Raw genomic sequence first — 20,525 nt, forward strand, 5'->3', positions numbered from 1 at the left:
CCATGTTCATAATACATATTTTGTTTCAACCTATGTGAGTTGCAACCTTCCATACTATAATTTATAAATTATAACCATATTTCTGTTAGAATTGGGCAAATAATAATCGACGCGAGCATTGTGTGAAGTTTGAAACTCGGTCAGTGCCTATTCTTATAGCCAATTCTCATAATCGATCTACTTCATCCTCTTATCTCTGTAAGCATTTGGATTGTTACATATATTACAGATAATGATGGATGATTATAGAATCCGGCCGTAAGCTCGTTATAATGGTTCACAAAATTATGATCAACGTAACGTACTTTTTGCTGTACATTTGTAGATAAAATCACCAGCTCTAGACAAATCTATTGTCATTTGATTCTAAAACTTAAAAGGATAACCAATGATCTTGACCAATTCAGTTTTTGAATCATTGTTTATATCTCCTTCCTCACATACGAGTGTAACTTTGACATGAATTGTTTTGCCTATTGAAAGATAAAGGCCTGATGTTATGATGGAGCACTCTCATTTATACTTGTATATCCATTTTGTGGAGACTTGATAGACAGTTTAAATTGTTTTTTTTTTTTTTGAAATTATTGATTTCAGTCGAGTTATTTGTGCATAAAATTTAAATCATGTTATTACATAGGGTTCACTAACTTTTACTTCACTAAATTCATCAGTGCTCCAACATAACAACAGATTTATTTGAATTGTACATGTATTTTTTGGGTTTGGGTTTTTGTATTTTTAAATTTATGATTTTAAGTCACAGAATTTTGTAATAGGTTCTGAGGTTAGAGTCGTGGAAAGCGCGTATGCTGGGACGTACGCTAGCCCGCCCCGTCTCCGTCAGGGAGAACCTCGACGATGATGACAAATTGAGTTTAGCCCGCCGTAAAGAATCTTCAACGTCCAACGATCTCACTTCACGTCAAGACTAAATAGCACGTACTTATTTTTTGTATATTATCTTAATCATAAGATATACTGTCTTATATCTTATGATATACTGATATACTGTCATATATCTTATGATATACTGATATACTGTCATATATCTTATGATATACTGTCATATACTGTCATATATCTTATGATTAAGATGATCCAATCTATAGAGTCTTATGATATAGATCTAATCGCAAATGTAGCACGCGCCGAACGCATACAGAAAAATTAACTGATATTGTAAATAAGCTGTTTTGGTATTATGTATTTCTACATATTTTATTTGTGACAGTTCAATAGAGAGTCCTGTAAAGTGCTTACGACTCGTGCTGTATTATGCGATAAAATCGATAGTATTGAACCATTTTTTGTTATTTAATAAGTTCTATTACTGTTCTTCACGCACAACGCCATTATGTTGATGTAAAGTGAAGGTAACATAGTAAACGCGTGTTTATTGTTTAGTATTTGCATATGTTTATAACTCCTAAAGGGGTTCGGAGATTGCTGGGCGGTGGCCTATGACCATACTCATTTTTTTCAGAAATTTCTGTCTCACATTGAGACCTCTATAAATCGTTAGAGAATACCCACAAGATCATTAAATTTTATAAATCATTTTGTTTAAACTTTCAATTACTAATATTAACAAAGTAATCTGTATAATATATTATGTCAAACTAATCAAAATATCAAACTAATATCTATAATGTAGATTTCAAGTTTTATGTATATGTCACCGTGAAATTGTGAATACCGTTAGTTTATAATCTATCTCGCGAGATTGTGAACTGTCGATAGATTGTGAACTCCATACATAGTCCTAAGAACCGAAACTTGAGTGGCTCAGAAACCAATAGTTAGGTTAGGATTTTTTGTATTCGGGAACGTACAAATAAAAAAAAAATTGAATCTACTGAATTGTAAGCACTATTGCGGTTCACAATCTATCGGCAGTTCACAATCTTGCGATATAGACTATAATGTAACGGTATGTACAATTTCACGGTTACATAGATATCTATTACTAATAATAAACTTACTTTTCTCCTGGGAGTTGTTTAACAAAGTAACCTTATATTTTTTCTTCTTCTGATCTTCTGTGTATACTCTTTCGATTTAAATAGGTCTCAAACTGAGACATAATTTTCGTAAATGTACAAAATGGCAGCCGGTTATAGGTCACCAATTTTGGGACCCCTTTAAAGGTCTGTTGATACTTAAAAACTTACATTTAGTGAATATGTTTTTCTTTTTTCATAATTAGAAATTAGAAGCGATGAATTTTGCTTGTAATTTCTAAAATGATTTGTTTTAGATTAAAATTTTCTTGAGATTAAGATTAAACTTGAAGCTATTTCTGCGTACTGTAATTATTATCAAGACGCAGGAAAATCGGAAGCGGTTCGGAATAAACAAGGACTGTGTTATTAGATAGTAACACATAGAAATAAAGTATTTTTGTATACCATACAGTGAATAAGGCCCATTTTCAATATTGCATTGTTTTATGTACAACCTGAGGGTGTTTAATTTCCCATTACTTTCAAAAACTGTTATATTCAATTGTATTTACCATTGTCTAATACCATACACCAAAACGTTAACTATACACAAATGTATAAACAAAACGAATTTTAAATTTAAGGGATTTGTGTCAATTTCAGCACAAATATATATATATATAACATAGATCCGCAACTTGAACTATACTAGTGTCATGACACGCGATAATTATAAGTAGAACAAAGGGATTGGGTTTGTTCCACTTTTAATTAATTACGTTCCTTTTTTATGACTAGATATTTAACAAACACAACCTAATCAAGATGGGTTCATTATTTTGTAAGTTTTCAATGTGGCATCCACATTTAATTTGAAATCCACTAGTAAAAGGGTCCGGAGATTAGTGTCCTATCAGTCACCATATTGTGTATTTTAAAAAATTATATTTAGAGACAATAAGTCATTTTTTTGCTTAAAATCCCAGTCTTTTTGACATTAAACATAACCTACACATTAATAACCTAATGTACTTTATATTATATAACTTTATCAACACTCACTGACTATTAATTAACCTATAATTTTCATAACTCATACTTCCAACTAATAATAGTTTATTAATACATAGATAATGAAATTTTTAATGACTAAATAAATTTAACGATACTTGTAATAATAAACAATAACTAAATTAAATGCAAACAAAATCCGTCCTATCATTGTTTTCTGCATAATTTTCGGTCTCACAGTATATTTTAATACCGCTCTAAAATAAATCATATTTTTTTCTCTTGTAAATCTTTACGACAAAATGACTTAGTATATTTTATGATTGCCGGCATATTTTCGAGTGCATTGAATAAAAACGTTCAATCATAGGTCACTTATCTCCAAAACCATAGATTTCAAATTATATATAGTATGCGTCACCTTAAAATTGTAAATACCGTTAGTTTATAATCTATATCGTGAGATTGTGAACTGTCGATAGATTGTGAACTCCATACATACTCCTAATAACCGGAACTTGAGTGGCTCAGAAACCAATGGTTAGGTTAATTTAGGTTAGGTATTTTTCATTTAAATAAAAAATGCTTACAATCTACCTAATAATAACACGTTAAATTGTAAGCAATGTGTTGCGGTTTACAATCTATCGACAGTATTCACAATCTCGAGAGATAGATTATTATATAACGGTATTTACAATTTTACGGTGAATATATTGAAAACTTCAAATTTAATGAGATTATTTTTTGTTTTTATATTTATAAATCTAGTGAATGACAAAGGATTTTCTAGCCATGCGTTTTTTTCATTCAGTAATGAATATGTACAATGTATGGTATTTTCTTAACTCGAGACTGGCAATTTAAACTAAATATTTTAACGTATGAGTGACTAATATTATAAGCAGTAGATAAAGATGCTTTGGTAGCTAAAATATTTTTTTTTTTATAAATTGCAAATATATTATTTCTGTACCTGTTCTATGTTTCTTTAAAAAAGATTAGTTTATTGACGATGCGTAATGCACCTACCGTATTACGTACTATAGGTCACTATCGACGATAGTGACTGCGTTAGCATGAATATGTCCATCGATCTATTGCTACCTTTTATTGTTTTATTATCTGGAACTTTCGTATATTAAGACTAAATATTTTGAATATACACGTTTTAGAAGTTTTGTTTAATCAACCGCTAAAATGGAGGGGATATAAAGGCTGACTTTAAAATATCTATATCCTTAAATCTCTAGTATTAAGATTAGAATGTACCACAGAAACTCTATACATATATCATCCTTTATGTTGCCTTAGGATTTGACTGGCTCATCGTCTAATTGTAAATTGATATTTACGATTTAGGAGTTTAAATTTCCTTACTTAGAATTTACATTTACACTTTATTATGGAGTTTTATTAGCTGGTGAAAATGGTGAACATTTGGCTGTATTGTTTTTTTTATAGTTTATTCTTTTATTTTTCTTTCTTTTTTGGTTATTAACAACTTTACTTAGTTTTTTAAGTGTTTCTCCTGGTATTCGATCGAGGTTATCATTACCGTGACGTAGTTATGGTATTAAGTCTCGTATTCAGTTACAAAGAAGTTTAGTTTAGTTCAAGCTACATGCATTATAAGAATTCAAAACAAATGGAATCTGGTAGTTTAGGCACGCGTTTTGTTTTTATAACGTCATACATGATCAACAAATTTTTGTAAGGGCATACGTGATCTGAATTACTATAGCTAATATATAATATAATAATAAATAGATATAGTAAGTACTTAGATTAGTCAAAAAGTATTTGACCATTCTAAAATTTTAGTTTTGCCAATTGTGCATAACTTGTTAAACAGGAGATGGTCAAAAAATATATACTCGTATAGCATATAAACGGTCTCCAATTTTGACATGGGCCAAATGAAGTAAATGATATTTGTAGTATGTATCACAATAACTTGGGATTGCATTATTGTATTTTACGTGTTCTTTAGTTCGATTGCTTTATGATAACCTATTTTTTTTTTTTTTGTATAAACTGGCCTGAAATGGAGCATCTCCTTTTTGTACGATCACATCAATGTTTAGATGATTGACAACTTACGCTGTAGACATACTAAGGTTTATGTTAACTTTTCCACGTCCATTTTTTAATACAATATTGGATACATTAGATTTATACTTACATATGACTTCACTTCCGCCGTATAAAAGGGCCAAACTATAAGGAGTTATTGAAGGTATAAAAAAGAACTCAGTATCTAACTTAAAATATTTGTGTCAATTAGAAGCGTACGTGCAATATTATAATTACGTATAAAATAAAACGCTTATAAAATAAAATTTATTTAACGAATTAATAAAATCCCTATTTTAACTTAGCGCCAATTAACTTTGTAAGTTATTTATTGAAAACAGTCTCTATTTTTTCTATTTAACTAATTTTAAGTTTATGAAAATAAGCGTTACACCTACAACAGTACTACCCTAGTACTTTAATAGTACTACTACCTATATAGGTTTACTACTATTTGGACATTAAATAATAATAATTAGTAGATTTTATTTGGCAGCTATTCTTTTATTTATATACATATATATAAAGAAAAATTTATCATTTGTTTTACTTTCATAGGAATATTGTTCTTGTATATCCTTTTGAAGATTGGTTTATTATATGTACCAACGTAATGTAAAAATTTAATATATCAATATTATTTAGTTCTTAAAGAAATCACAACTTAAAATAAGGGCGAAAAATCAAATAAATTTTATTTTATTAGGCTTTTTATAGTGTGTAATTTAAAAAAATAAAGTTAGTCTGTTTACTATATTGGTTTTTTATTTTATCATTCATTTATCATTCATCATCATCATCGTCGTCGTCGTCCATCATCATCATCATCATAATCCATCATTATCATCGTCGTCGTCTATCATCATCACCGTCAACAACCCTTATTCAGCTGACTCTTGAGCATGGGTCTCCTCTCAGAATGCGAGGGGCTAGGCTAATAGTCTACCATGCTGGCCTAATGCAGATTGACAGACTTCACAGGGAATCGAGAAAATTCTCTGGTATGCAGGTTTCCTTATTATGTTTTTCCTTCATTGTTTGAACCACGTGATATTAACATGACTGAACGATTCGAACATACGCCCTCCGAATCAAAGTCAGATGTCACATCCACTGAACTACCACGGTTTCATTCTTTATTTTATCACTATCTAGCTAGTGTGATAAAATATAAGGTAGGTGGGAAAATTAAAATAAATAACACATTTGGGTTGTAAAGGGTCTCTTATTTCACCAATTTCAATATCTTTACATATCTCATTACGCACTTTTCTGATAAGGTAATGTAAAATGCACTGGGTTTTGTTTTAATAAGGAACGCATGATTTATAAAGAAGCTCCGTCGAAACTTTTTGAAATCTTAGAAAAGAGTTGCCAGTCGACGGACGTGTTATTGAACGCAGGCCAGTATCCAGCGGAAACTTAACTCAGAAGAGCACTGAGCATGCAGGTTATGATTGATTTCTGCATGTTGCCAGGTTTGTTGGTCCATTCTTTTGTTATACAGTACCCTTTGATATCGAGTACATGGACTAAACAAATACTTTGTATCAGTTTGATTGCTTTTTTACTAAGAATTATTTGACGTGGCGCAGTGGTATGCGCGATGGATTTACAAAACTGAGGTCCTGGGTTCGATTTTCAGATTTGCTTAATTGGTTCAGGATGGTGGGAGGCTTCGGCCGTAGCTAGTTACCAACCCTAACGTGAAAGACGTACCGCCAAGCGATTTAGCGTTTTTAATTCTACTCGTAACAAAGTTAACCTGCTTCCATCTTAGACTGCATCATCACTTACCATCAGGTGAGATTGTAGTCAAGGCCTAACTAACTTGTAAAGAATAAAAAAAGAATACTCAATTTCTTATCATGACAATATCACACTAATAGCTTATTTAAAAAGAAGAAACAAGAAAGTTAATAACAAGCATTTTTTACTGGATGAATTTAACTGAAACTTGCCACGAACAAACCCCACAGTCTTAACCGCGACCCGCGTAGTTCCCGTTAATAAAAACGGAAGGGGTGAAATGTGACGTCACTTAAAAATCAGCACCGAGTATTGCATTTTTTTACAATGCATGGCATTAATGTCAAGTCATAGATTTACGATTCGGTACAAGTAGGTACATTAAAATTCTATGGTAAACCTATACTTTGGTGTCATAGACAATCGTACATAATGTAAAATAGAATAACACTTGCAGTTGGTTGAATAAATGTATTTTCTGTTTCTTACGCCAAGAAGTTCAATAGATTTCTCTTTTATTAATATACTAGCGGACGCCCGCGACTTCTGTGTGGAAATCAATGTAAACTTTCAACTCCTACTTCACTGCTTTAGGGGTTGAATCATTGATAATACACTATATACTGAGATGAATTTTAAAAATTCTTGAATCACATTTTATTTCGTATTTTTTTATGATTTATGAGCAAATTTTTAAAACTGTAACTCTATAAATGAAGGACTTTCCATACAAACTCTCAACCCCTATTTCACCCCCTTTTATATATTTTGCTCCAAGGTCCCATTTACCATTATACCAAAATTCATTTTGATCGGTCCAGCCGTTTAGCCGCGAAAAGGTTACAGACAGACAGACTTACTTTCGCATTAATAATATTAGTATAGACTTTTACATGGCAATGATGTGTCAGTGCACATTTTTATTACAGTTTAAAAAATAAAACAACAATTAAAATGTTAATTTATATTTATAATTAATACATTGATTAGTAAAGGCACATTATGCGTTGTTAATAAATTAATAAAATTCATTAGTATATATGACTAAATTAAAATATAAATCCAAAATTAAGCTCTTATGAAGGTATCACAACGAATTGTGACAGACTGAGAAAGATTGTGATACAAATTAAAATATTACAACACATTATTACAAGGTAATGGCCCTCGAGGTAAACAGGTAAACCTATGAATCAGATGAGACTCTCACAGTTGTAAATATCAACAAATACACCTACAACCAATGATAATTTTATACTATAGATCGGTTACGTCTTTACAAAATCACCGCAAAAAGTAATCCGAATAATAGGCTACAAAACTTGTTTTGCTGGATCTACAACTAACCCACGGCCCTCCAGCTGGCAAGAGGACTCCACCACATCGCAGTTCGATATAGGGTAGCTGATGCAGCAGGCGTTTGAGTAGATTGTATATAGGCTTACACTATCAATATTTTTAATTTTTTTTAATATTAGTACAGATCGCGGCAAGTAAGTCGATCGAAAAAGTCGTTCATCAGTAAGTACAGGTCAGGTATAATTTATAAACCAAAAATAATTATTAATTGATGTTTCTACAAAAACTTTTCTATTATTCTTCTTAGCCTTTTATAATAATTCCTTAATGATTCGGCAAAGCGTGTTTTAAATTTACTATGGTAAATATTCGTCTTTGTCACAGTAATATATTCGAATTTTTACTAAAATAACTGTATTTTAAATGAATTTTGACAATGATATCATATTACTTAAAGTAATTCTCAGATATTATATTGAAATTAATTGATAAAACACTTTCCTTTAAGATATATGATAACTGAAAATTTGGTACGCGATTATTATGGTTACCATAGCAACACATTGACGCCATTAAAATCGCGCACATCATTAGGCACTCAAAAAAAAATTTCTGCGCCTATTTCAATTAACAGACCGCTTACATATGTAAGAAATATGCTAGTGTTAACATTAGTATCAAAAGATAAAATGGCACCTTAAAATAATTAGCAAACATTATATAAAATTAGTCTCTTATGAATAATTGTAAGATCGCAAACATGAAAAATACGTCGTCGTTTTTAATTTCATTTAAAACCTGGATTATGTGTAAAGCCTGGAACAGTTCACAATTAGTGATAAATTCAGCTTTTGATTTTATGCTGAGTTCGCAGTTATACGGGAGATCCGTACCTACAGACTATCGGAGCTGACACATACGTAAGACAACAGACGAATTACAAATAACCGTATGGGTCTACCATATTACAAAGAACATTTAAGGGTTCTTCGTACAGACAACCCGTACGAGTCTCCCGTGTTACAGACAACCCGTACGAGTCTCCCGTGTTACAGACAACCCGTACGAGTCTCTCGTGTTACAGACCACCCGTACAAGTCTCCCGTGTTACAGACAACCCGTACGAGTCTCCCGTGTTACAGACAACCCGTACACGTCTCCCATGTTACAGACAATTTGTAGGATCTCCCGTATTACAGACAACTTGTAGGGCCCTTTACAGACAACTTGTAAGGTTCTCCCGTATTACAAACAACTTGCAGGGGTCTCCCACATTATAGACAACGTGTAAGAGGTTTGCCTTAATACAAAGTACAGACTGTAGGGGCTTCTCGTATTACAGACAACTTGTAAGGATCTCCCGAATTACCGAAATTGTAGGGGTCTCCCGTATTACAGACAAAGGAGATGGTCCATTTCAGATCCACTCTTGTACCCCGTATCATTAAAATTTAAAAAATACAGGGTATTTGTTAAAATCTAAATAAGTGAATAAATGTAACTAAATAAAAAGAAATAAATATAATTAAAACCCAAGTTTTTGAGTAATATCAAGATGGCGCCCATACAGCAACTATGACATTTGATAGCAAACGTCAAAACGACTATTGCGTTGAAAACGTCATCAATCTGCCGTCGTTACCCATATTAGTGTTGCATTTCTTGGGAGAGAATAAATATTATTTCAAAAGAACTAAAGTAAATTCGTAGATTTATATAATCGAAAATGGTTAAAATTATTATTTTCTTTTATTTCCGCCAGGGTACAATGACTGATCCTGGGCTCCATACAATTTTGAACCATCTCCTTTAGGGGTCTCCAGTATTACACAATTTGTTAAGGTCCCTTATTACAGTCAACTTGTAATATTACATACAACTTGTAGGGATCTAACTGTGTACCTCGCCGGTATGCGACATCTCTCCTGCAACATCCGTTCTCTCCTGTTGAGTTATCTAGAGATTAGCTAGAGATTGAGTTAATGGGTACACTAATTCTTAGTTTTAACTTTGCCTATTTGTTAAATATTCACCCGCCATACATCATAAGTTTTTCTTTATCGAGTTAAGTGCACTTCGCCGAATCTCACTCTTTTAAGCATTAAAACGAGGTCACAGCACGAGGGGCACAGTTAAAGTATGTTTGTATGTAACACCAGTGGCGTGCATAAGGTATTTATATTAGGTCTGTATTGAGTCCTTAGGGTAGACAGTGTTTTTTTCCATCTATGAGGTGCACGCCACTGCGTAACACAATACGTATATGTATAAAAAATTAAATAAATAAAAATAATATGTTAAACAAAGTTTGCTCAATAAAACAATATATATTCAAAAATTGCAAAAAAAATGACTTCATATTTGTGATGACGTCAAACTTGTAGATATTTGTTAATTGGCACAATGCTTTAATACATTAAAAATATCGTTTACAAAAGAGTTAACTTAATTTTAACGTGACGTTAAGTTGCTCAAATTATTTCAATTAAACTTTTTTCACACATTTCTTCTGAATGTCACTGCTCTAGTAAATGTTCCGACAGTAAATATGTTTTTTATAATTAAATAACTCGGGAAATTAAAAAAAAATATTTCTTCGAAATATTTAAAAACTGATTTTTGTTTTACCCAAACTCCTAATTTTTTTGCTCATAAGTATAATGTAACGTGATATAAAATAAAAAAAAGTAATAATATCTAAGTGCGTCAAAAATAAATAAATAACGTGCAGTTGTGATGTAAAATGCATTAAAAGCAATGACGTATTATATATTATTTGGACGACTAGGCCATATTTTTGTACTTTGTAAACAAATTATACAGGACTCTCAGTGTTGACTTCAAATCAAGGTTGACAATATCTGAAACAATTATTTTACAGTTATTTTTTGAAACAAAGTTCATTTATGTAGTTTATTATAACTGGCATAAATCGTCATGTAACGAAGATGCAAGTATTAGGTTAACAGAGAATATTAAGAGGTTAAAGTAGAAAGTGCATTTGTCTATGTCTATCAAGGTTGATTTATACACTCACTTTCACTACGTACAATGATGATTTAATTTTGATTTATTTGATTTATTTTTAGATAATTTTAATTTTAAAATTTATAGAAAAAGTACCCTCAATCATCATCAAAAGTAAGGTTGGACTCACAAGTTTTTTTGTTATTTTTAGAAATTATTTTATTTCAATTCATGATTTTACTCATAATTTCGATAAAGAACTTCAATCTTGGTTCTGACGAGAACATCAGAAAGTTGAAATGTTAGAAAAGTTAGAAGTTATCAGGGGAGGGGGATGGAATGCTACACTATACGCTAGATAGTAGACAGTGATTGTCTATAATGTATGGAGTTATAAAGGAGACAAAAGTGGCTCAAAATGTTTTTATTAATTACCTTCAGGCCTTGCTTTGGGCTTAGCTAGTCCAACATCTTGCATCAGCTCGAATGCAAAAGAGACATTGTGCACTTTCTGATCAAAGTCCTGGGGCGTCAAGTGGAAGTCGTACAGGGGCACGAAGAATCCCTCAAGGAGTCCCATCAGGAGACAAAGATATACTCCATCATGGAACTGTGTGTCGAGATCCATCACCTCCAAGTTCACTTTAGTAAGGTGTTTGTTCACAAAAGTGATCAAAGACTGAAATATTAATACATACATATCAATCATTACACTTAAATAAAATCATTACTCTTAAATAAAATCATTATTCTGAGTTAATACATTGCACACAACTTGTACACCTTGGGAACACAGGCATAAAATGTAGCCTCATTATCATCCCATATTAGGCTCACTGCTGAGCTCGAGTCTCCTGTCAGAATGAGAGGGGTTAGTCCAAATAATCCACCACCCAGGTCCAATGCAGATTGGCAGACTTCACACACGCAGAGAATTAAGAAAATTCTCAGGCATGCAGGTTTCACGATGTTATTCCTCTGCCTCAGATTCCGGAACCTTCAGTTATGTGCATTTTAAGAAATTAAATATCATCTGTCTCAAACAGTGAAATCTAACCTATGACACAGAGAATGTGGTTTTTCAGTAGATCCAGAGATTACCCCCTACAATACTACAAACTTTAACTCTTTATAATATTGGTATAGATTTAAAATAAAGGTCGTATTTTGACCACTGGGTGACTAGCAAAATTAAATGATGTGATACGTTATCTGTTATATAAGCTCAATATCTCAGTATAGCCTCAATAGCTCAACGGTTAGAGCGGTCGGCCTCATCACCGAGGGGTAGTGGTTTGATCCCCGCCCTATTGGTCTATTGTCGTACCCACTCCTAGTACAGTCTTTTCCGACTAATTAGAGGGGAATGGGAATATTGGTCATATTTAAAAAAAATGTTATTCACCTTCTTGACAACTTGTAATTTGTCTGGTGCATGGTCAAATAGTGCATCAAATGCATCCCTTTCACATTTCATACCAAGGTCATCGTATGTTGTAGTAAGGTCTTCAATGTAAGTGCTGTAATAATAATTAATGAAAATTTATTGTGCGACTTTTGGTACTAAGTATAGCTCGGCAACTTCGTTCGTAACACTCCCTATGACGCGACCCGCGACTTGATACACGTCACTTCCCCGCGCAACGATTTCACACCCACGCAGTCTTTCCCCCTGCCGCCCGCATATCACGGTAGTGTTATCAACGAACTTGCCAAACTATATAGGCAAATTAGATGTGGAATTATTAGAAACTAGCTGACGACACGCAGCTTCATCGGCGTGGTTCCCGTTCCTGAATGAATACGGTGATAATATATAGGCTATAGCCTTTCTCGATAAATGGGTTAACTAACACTGGAACAATTTTTCATATCAGACCTGTAGTTCCTGAGATTAGCGCGTTCAATCAAAAAAACAAACAAACTCTTCAGCTTTATAATATTAGTATAGATTAAAAATGAAGGTAGAAAAAGAGTTCATCATATTTACCGATGGGACAGCAAATTGGTTGCATCTTTTTTCACTACCACAACTTTGACGCTGACATTCTCTGGAAGACGAATGGGTGCTCTGAAGTGGCGAGCAAGTGACACCAGAAGATGAAGTATGGAAACAACTGTTTTGGAATGTACAGTATCTACACTCCATTTTTGAACTGGCTTTGACGTTCCGTACAACACCTGTACAAAATATGAAGTTATAATTTTTTGAAGCTGAATAATAGCAATATGACTTTGACATTGGTCCAGTGTTTAAATGATGTTGTTTCATATCATTTTGAATCCAGGGCTATAAAATATGGTGTCATAAATTATGTCAGTTTGTAAAGACTAACTAACTAACTTGTAAATAAAAAAAATATATCAATGTAAGTTATATATTTTACTGGGCTGCCATCAATGTAAGTTATATATTATGTTACTGGGCTGGAAGTCGAAATTTTAAAACTTACAATAGTTTTTTAAAACATAAAAGTTTCATTTCAGCCTCTGAAAAAATGTTTACATTGTTTATCTTGTCTTACTATGATAAATAATATTATTTCAAAACACAAACCCTATTGACAGCTCTGAGAACAACAGCTAGTTTTTGACGCTGACCCTCTTCTGACTGTGTCACCTCGGGAACATCCAGTTTAGTCTCTGTAAGCTTTTCCAGAAGCTTTTGAAGGACTTGTCCATCATACAGATCCTCACTGATATCCTTTACAATAATTCTCTGAGCTGCAAGCTCATCATTTACCCAATCTATCAGCACTTGAATCAGCTCTTTCACTCTCGGATCCTCTAGTGATCTTGGTTCTATTATTGCTCTTTCTTCATTATCAACTAAAAAATTTAATTGACCAAATAAAACAATTAGACTAGTAATATGAAAATCTCTAGTATATATAAAAAAAAATATGTTTGATAGTCTTACTAAAACTTGAAAACAGAATGATCAAATTTTTAATTAACATAAAAGACTTGGTTTTGTTAGCATAAGTGGCTTCAGAACAGCCCATTATTTTTTTTTTAACTTATTCGAACAACATGGGGGACGACATCGCTCGCGTCCGTAGGACTAACACCTTTACTTCTTAAAAGGCCCACCCTACACGTGTCCCCCGGGTGATGCTAAACGAGCGACAACGCCGAGTCACAGGCGGCGGTTAACTAACCTGTTCGTGGTTACCACAAGCCCTGAGGACTTAAATACCCTCAAAAAGTGTAGCAGTAGTACCTTGGGAAAGTGCTACTGATGATTTTCCCAACCCCTTTTAAAATGAAATGTCGTATAACAAGGAAAGTGATTTGTCATGCAATCCGGCCAACCCCCTGCGCTCTCTGGTATCCGGGCTAGAGAGTGTGAAATCTGTTACCGAAGACACCACTGGAGTGTGTAACCAGGCTCCAGTGCCTGTTAATGTTACTGGAAAGAAACTAATTCAGCAGGCTTTTCATCCCAGCCTATTTATGAGAACAAGGAGCATGTCTACAGGTAGTGCACCATGCTCTAGTAGTAATGAACCACCTACAGATCTCACGGAACGCAACAACGATCCAAAACCAGATAAATCTGTTCATCATCCTGAGTGGCAGAGGGTACCTACTATCAGAAACCCAAAAAGGAAGAAAATGTCTGGCACTCCATCACCAGAAGGGAACACTGCGATGTCAATTCAATTCTGAAGGATATGGTTGCCAGTGTAATATAAGGCACACAAGGCTGGACACCTTCGCCTCAGTTTAATGGACTCAAGGCCACGGTTTATAGAATTCATTCCTCCAATGCTCTGCATAGGCATGCTCAGCTTCTGGAGCGAGCTCGCTTGGCTGGAGTGACTGACCAGCACTAAATGGACCTACGTACAACGGCCAACCCCTAGTGGCCAACTGCGGAAAAGGCCCAGGAAAGAAGAAGAAGAAGCTCTGCAAAGTGTTGCTTTGCTTATAGGCAATTGTTTTCTACTTACCATCAGATGGGTCATCTGCTTTGTTTCTCTACTAATAAAAAGCTGATAATCAGGATCGCTTCTGCGGGCCACAAATCGAGGTTTGATGAAATTTTGATTACCAATAATGGGGTGAAATTAATATCTCCTACCTAGTAGACTACAAGCCCTTGGAAAAAATTAAGCAAAGTGAATAACGCTTAGAATGCTGTTACTGTACTACTGTTACTATATCAGAAAATACCTCTGAGCACTATGCTGTCATTTCTGAGAGGTACAGGTGAGTATGTGAGTGAATGGAATACCTCAGGTACAAATGAGGGATAACAATTAATTATTTATTTTATATACAGCTTTCTTATGGTCTATAGATGATTAAAAATAAATGACGAAAAAACCTAGTGCCGTACAAAAGTGGTGGTACCGGAATAAGAAGTCGTGCAAATTTGTAATTCACTGATAATTGCAGAAGCAATATACCTATATTTCACATTACAATATACCATTTATTAAAGTACAGCATTTGTGTAATTCCTTTTGTACACATATACCAATACTTTACCCGTAAACACCATACATTGTTCTAGCTCACGGGTCAAAGGCCGCAACTGTATCCCTACACCCATATGATATAAGGTCATTGTAAAATGTATGGCATCATTTTCAAAATAATTATGCCACCCAAAAATTATAGTTCATATTTGTTTAAATAAACAATTATTGAAATGTACCACTCAAAAATGATGTCATAGTGCTGAGATATTTTCTGATATAGTAAATTAGTAACAGCCTTTAAAGCATTATTAACGTTGGTTCATTTTATAGGTTAATTTTGTCCATGGGCTTGTATTCTATAGTACTATAACTAACTAAAGGAATGTTAAAAAATACTTACGTAGACTGTAGTCTTCAGGTGGTATCTCTGGTGCTGTAGGGCTCCCTGGCGAGTCAATAGCGTATTTACCTTCCGCTTGTACTTCTTGAACTGAAAATCGCAATTAAGATTCAACCAAAGTATCCATAAATAGTAACACCTGTTAACTATGAGGTAAGATATTAACTGTGTCAACCCACACAAACTCACCTTCCTTTATACGCTTTTTACGTCCGATTGTGCCAATTTTATCCCAGAATGATTCTTCCTTGTCATCTTTTTTAGGCAATACTGGAGTACGAGGTGACTTTGGGCGTGGTGAAGACATTTTAGTAGGTTCTATGGAGGAAAACAAAACCAACATGAATATGAATCATCGCCAATAATATTTTGTTACTAGATTTCGATCTTACAAATTTATAAGTCTGCTATGTTCAATGCATAAAGCAATATCTATCTTATCATTTTAATAAGAATGTACTTTTTACCTTTCAGATAATTAACCAAACAATTATAGGTAACAACTACATTAAAATATAAATCACATCAAAAAAAAAAGTTCCTAGGCCTAGGCACAAACATCAAATATTATTGGGTCCACACTCCACAGACCAGTGTTACCAACTCTCAAAAATATTTATCCCTAAAATTATTATCTCCTACCTTAGACTACAAGCCCTTGGAAAAAATTAACCTGTGAAGTTAACCAACGTGAATAACGCATATAAGGCTGTTACTACTTAGACCATTAATACCTGGACGTGGTTCGCACCCAAATTCACCAACAAAAAAGTCTGTAATTTTTTGAGGGGGACGAGGTAAACTCACACATCGAAAACATTTAACACCATTTATAGTAGTGTCCATACACTACACACAACTATAAATTTGACTCGCAATACACACACGCGTAATTTTTACACAACACTAACAAACACATTGCCACAGTAAAAATATATACAAGCAGTATACTCGGCCGTATTTTTGAAATAAATACTTACAGCGCGCGGTACGTAAACATGTGTTAGGACTGCCTGCCTCCAGCATTTCAATTACATTTTGCTTTGTATTTCCATTTAGTTTTGTGATTGTAAATATACTTTTTTGTAAACAAATAAAATATTTTGTAAATTGTAGTAAAATAGGAAGTGATCAATAAAATGCGTGTTGTTTTTTGATTGGTAGATTTAAATAAGGCTGATACTAATCAGCGATAAGGCCGCCTTTTGTATTCTACTTTTTCTTATGTTTCTGTTTTGCTTGTTTTCTTTTATTTTTTGTGGTGTACAAATAAAGAGTATTAAATATTATTAAAAATGACCTTGAAGGATAGGTCGTATTCATATGTTTATTTTGGTGATGCCATCTAGGTATTACCTCCACACTACGTGACCAAATATTAAAAAACCGGTCAAGTGCGTGACGGGCCACGCGCAGTGTAGGGTTCCGTAGATTGTGTGATCCCTTTAATCCCTTATGTTTTTCTCAATTTCAAAGCCTTTATTATTCTTTACATTATTACATTAAACAAGTTTTTCAATTAATAAGAGTAATTTTTTTTTCTATGTTAGTATATTGTTAGTGTATCTGTTTTTTATCAAAGAATATTTATTTTGATTCCGATCTTGGCAGCCGTCCCGTGCGGTCGTCTGGCTTTCGATTTCACGGTGGAGGCCACCAATATTGGTCTTTCTTCAGACAGGGTGCTAGTTCCTCTAGCTCAGCCTAACCACCGATCTCGTTGTGCTGTTTTGTGTTCTGTGTTGTGTTTCTGCGATGTTCTAGTGTAGTTAAATGGTTCCCGTCCGTGAGTAGGTACACCCACGTCACCTAAAGGCGTGGACTCTAGGGCCAAACAGTAGGCACACACCTCCCCGCATCGGTGGGGAGGCCCTGTTAGTTCCAGGGTCCACTATGGACTCTAACTCCGTTCCCCCGCCGTTCTTGGAGGCCCTATTCAAGGACGTCTAAGCTAAATTCCCAGGATATCTGGAAAACTTTTTATCTTCCCAACTGACTTTGACTCAATGTTAACCGGAGGCAGGTAGTCCCCTTCTGGGAAATGCCACCGCACCCCCCGCAACCCCCGCGCCGCGCGCGACCAGTGGCCATGCGCTACCTGCGCACGTAGCGCGCCCGTTGCATGGCAGCCAAATTGCGTCTCGGGACCCGCGTTTATCGACCTCGCGCCTCCTTCAGAGTCGTTCGGCTATAAATCCGAATCCGATTCAGACTCCGTCCGTAGGGACAAGCGCGACTACCGCGATCCCAGGGCCCTCAGCCCACTCCAAGGGTGCTCTGCCACCCTCTCTGCCCAATTCGGTTCATAGGTCTTCCGCCATGGACATATGTGAGACCCCGAATTCGAATTCGGCTTTACCGGCTCCGGAATGCAGCGACGACGGCTTCACCGTTGTCGTAGCTAACAGAAAGAGGCGAAAGGCTTCCAAAGTCAACTCGCCCTCCCCCGCTAGCAAGGTCACTGTGACTGAGAGGCAATCTCAATCACAAACCCGTTCTGTTTCCGATACAGACTCTGAAAGCGAGGACTCTCCCATGGAGGAACCTCGCAAGGAGAAGGTCCCTTCTATGTTCATTAGTGACAAGGACGCATGGGCAAATAAAATTGTTCCCATGTTATTTAGCCAACGATTTCCCCGTTCCAAATGCCCGGCTTACAGCCATGGGAATTCGCGCGGAATGCGAAACATCCGACGACCATAGGCGTCTCACGGCCCCATTGAGGTCAAACTCAATAGGATACTTTACGTACGCACTGAGCGACGAGCGAGTCCTCCGCGTAGTAGTCCGCGTTCTCCCCAAGGAGCTTGATACTGAGCTCATTTAAGCCGATCTTATCAAACAGGATCTCCCCGTCCAGGAGGTACATCGTATGTACCGATCCCACACTAAAGAGCCACTAGACCTATGTTTAGTGATCCTGAGGGCAAGAGGATATATAACTTGAAGGCAATATGTCATCTCTCTGGCTTCTCCTTTGAGAAGCCAGATAACCGCGGTCGCATAGGGCAATGTCATAGGTGCCAGACCTATGGACCCTCCCAAAGAAACTGTTTCGCCCGTCCCAGGTGCGTAAAGTGCCTCGGAGATCACGGCACCATCGACTGTCCCCGCAAAGAGCGGAACGTTGACGTGCTCCCGAGCTGCGTGCTGTGCGGCGAATCCGGCCACCCCGCGAACTATCGGTTCCGCTGCCGAAAGGCCCCACAGTCAGGCAAGCGAAGGGGCAGGGCAGCGGGCCGCAAACATGTGGCACCCAAAAAACCCGCTCAAAGGTTTGTTCCAGCGCCGGTGCCTACCACCAGCGCTTGGAACAAGCCATTGTACGGAGCGCCTAACGCTCCCAGAGTGGCACCGACTTCACCGGTCACCCAACAGACCCCGAGGGCCGTTCCTGCGGCTCAGGTCCCCCCTCCGGCCCCTCAGGCCCCATCCATAGTTTCATACGCGACTCACTCCTTCTCGGATGTAGTCCGTATGCAAGAATACGATCTCTTCATAGAGAAATATAAAGTAAACCCACTAAGGGCAATAGGCCAGCACAGTATCATGCTCCGCGCGATAGAGGAATATGAAGATTTTTTAAATGGCTCACAACGGTAGATTAAAACCGCATTCCCTGAATGTCGGCTTCTTCAACGCAGTCGGGCTCACCGATAAAATACTTGCGGTCCGTGAGACTGACGGACACACGACCGAACCAAAAACCGAGCGTAATAGATCTGGCACTCCTAAAGAACATCACTCTTCAAGCGAGTCCTTTGGAGGTGTTTTCGGATCTAGCCTCGGACTCTAACCACAGACCTGTTATACTCCAGCTTCCAGCTGCCCCCCGCCCTCCACGACCCCCCCCCCCCCCCCGACCAAAACTATAATAAATTACGTGAGACTGTCTGAGCATTTCAAGTCGTTGGCTTCACAGCATCTAGACCAAATTCCTGACGAGATAGGGACGTTAGGCGAAGCGCTCGCAGCTTCTTCGAACTTAAACGGTCACATCCGAGTAGCAATACAGGATTGCACCAAGGAGGTGCCTGCCTTCAGCAAGGCCCACTTGTCGTCGAACCTATATTAACGGATAGAAACGCTCAGCAAAGACTCTAAAGACGCCACTGCTGCACGAAGACGGTAATCTCCGCTATCGTGCAGCAGACAGAGCTGAGATACTGGCGAAACATCTCGAGTTCCAGTTCTCGCCGTTCCCGGACAAAAATCCCGCCCACACGCAGCAGATCATCAGCGACAACCAAAGGTTCTTCGATGACGAACAAGAAACTAGTGATGCCGAGGACAAACTCTTCTTCTCCCCGGGTATGGTCAGCACAATAATCAAAAAGACCAAACTCAAGAAAGCCCCCGAAGCAGACGGGATACCGAACGCCGCGCTCCGCCATTTGCCACGAAAGGCGGTGGTCGGTCTGACCCGTCTCTTCAATGGAATCCTGCGCTCGGGCCACTTTCCCGAAATCTGGAAGGTGGGACATATTATTGTGCTGCCAAAACCCGGAAAGAACCCCAGGAAGCCTGAGAGTTATCGACCCATCACTCTCCTCCCGACGACATCGAAGATCTTTGAGAAATTGCTCTTACAACAACTGCTCCCTTATACAACGCCTAGGCCGGAACAGTTTGGGTTTCGTGCGGAGC

The 20,525-nt window shown here is 36.4% G+C and overlaps 2 protein-coding genes across 11 annotated transcripts in view; one reads left to right on the top strand and one right to left on the bottom strand.

Annotated features, from left to right (window-relative positions):
- LOC112057669 (ecotropic viral integration site 5 ortholog) overlaps window positions 1-5,787 on the top strand; it is a 74,334-nt gene extending 68,547 nt beyond the window's left edge. For all 10 annotated transcript variants that reach the window (XM_024098168.2, XM_052890880.1, XM_052890882.1 and 7 more), the window contains one exon: window positions 780-5,787. In XM_024098168.2, the coding sequence (XP_023953936.1) occupies window positions 780-935 (156 nt within the window). In that variant the 3' untranslated portion in view covers window positions 936-5,787. The remainder of the gene's footprint in view (window positions 1-779) is intronic.
- Window positions 5,788-7,731: 1,944 nt separating this feature from the next.
- LOC112057670 (beta-parvin) lies at window positions 7,732-16,503 on the bottom strand. Its single transcript, XM_024098171.2, has 8 exons — window positions 16,346-16,503; window positions 16,068-16,196; window positions 15,879-15,968; window positions 13,606-13,877; window positions 13,039-13,229; window positions 12,454-12,568; window positions 11,484-11,727; window positions 7,732-10,942 (listed from the first exon to the last, which is right to left on the bottom strand). Exons 2-8 carry the CDS (start codon window positions 16,183-16,185, stop codon window positions 10,866-10,868), a joined length of 1,107 nt encoding a protein of 368 aa, XP_023953939.1. The 5' UTR covers window positions 16,186-16,196; window positions 16,346-16,503; the 3' UTR covers window positions 7,732-10,865.
- Between the last annotated feature and the right edge of the window lie 4,022 nt (window positions 16,504-20,525).

This window comes from Bicyclus anynana, chromosome Z (genome assembly GCF_947172395.1).
Source record: "Bicyclus anynana chromosome Z, ilBicAnyn1.1, whole genome shotgun sequence".
Lineage (NCBI taxonomy): Eukaryota > Metazoa > Arthropoda > Insecta > Lepidoptera > Nymphalidae > Bicyclus > Bicyclus anynana.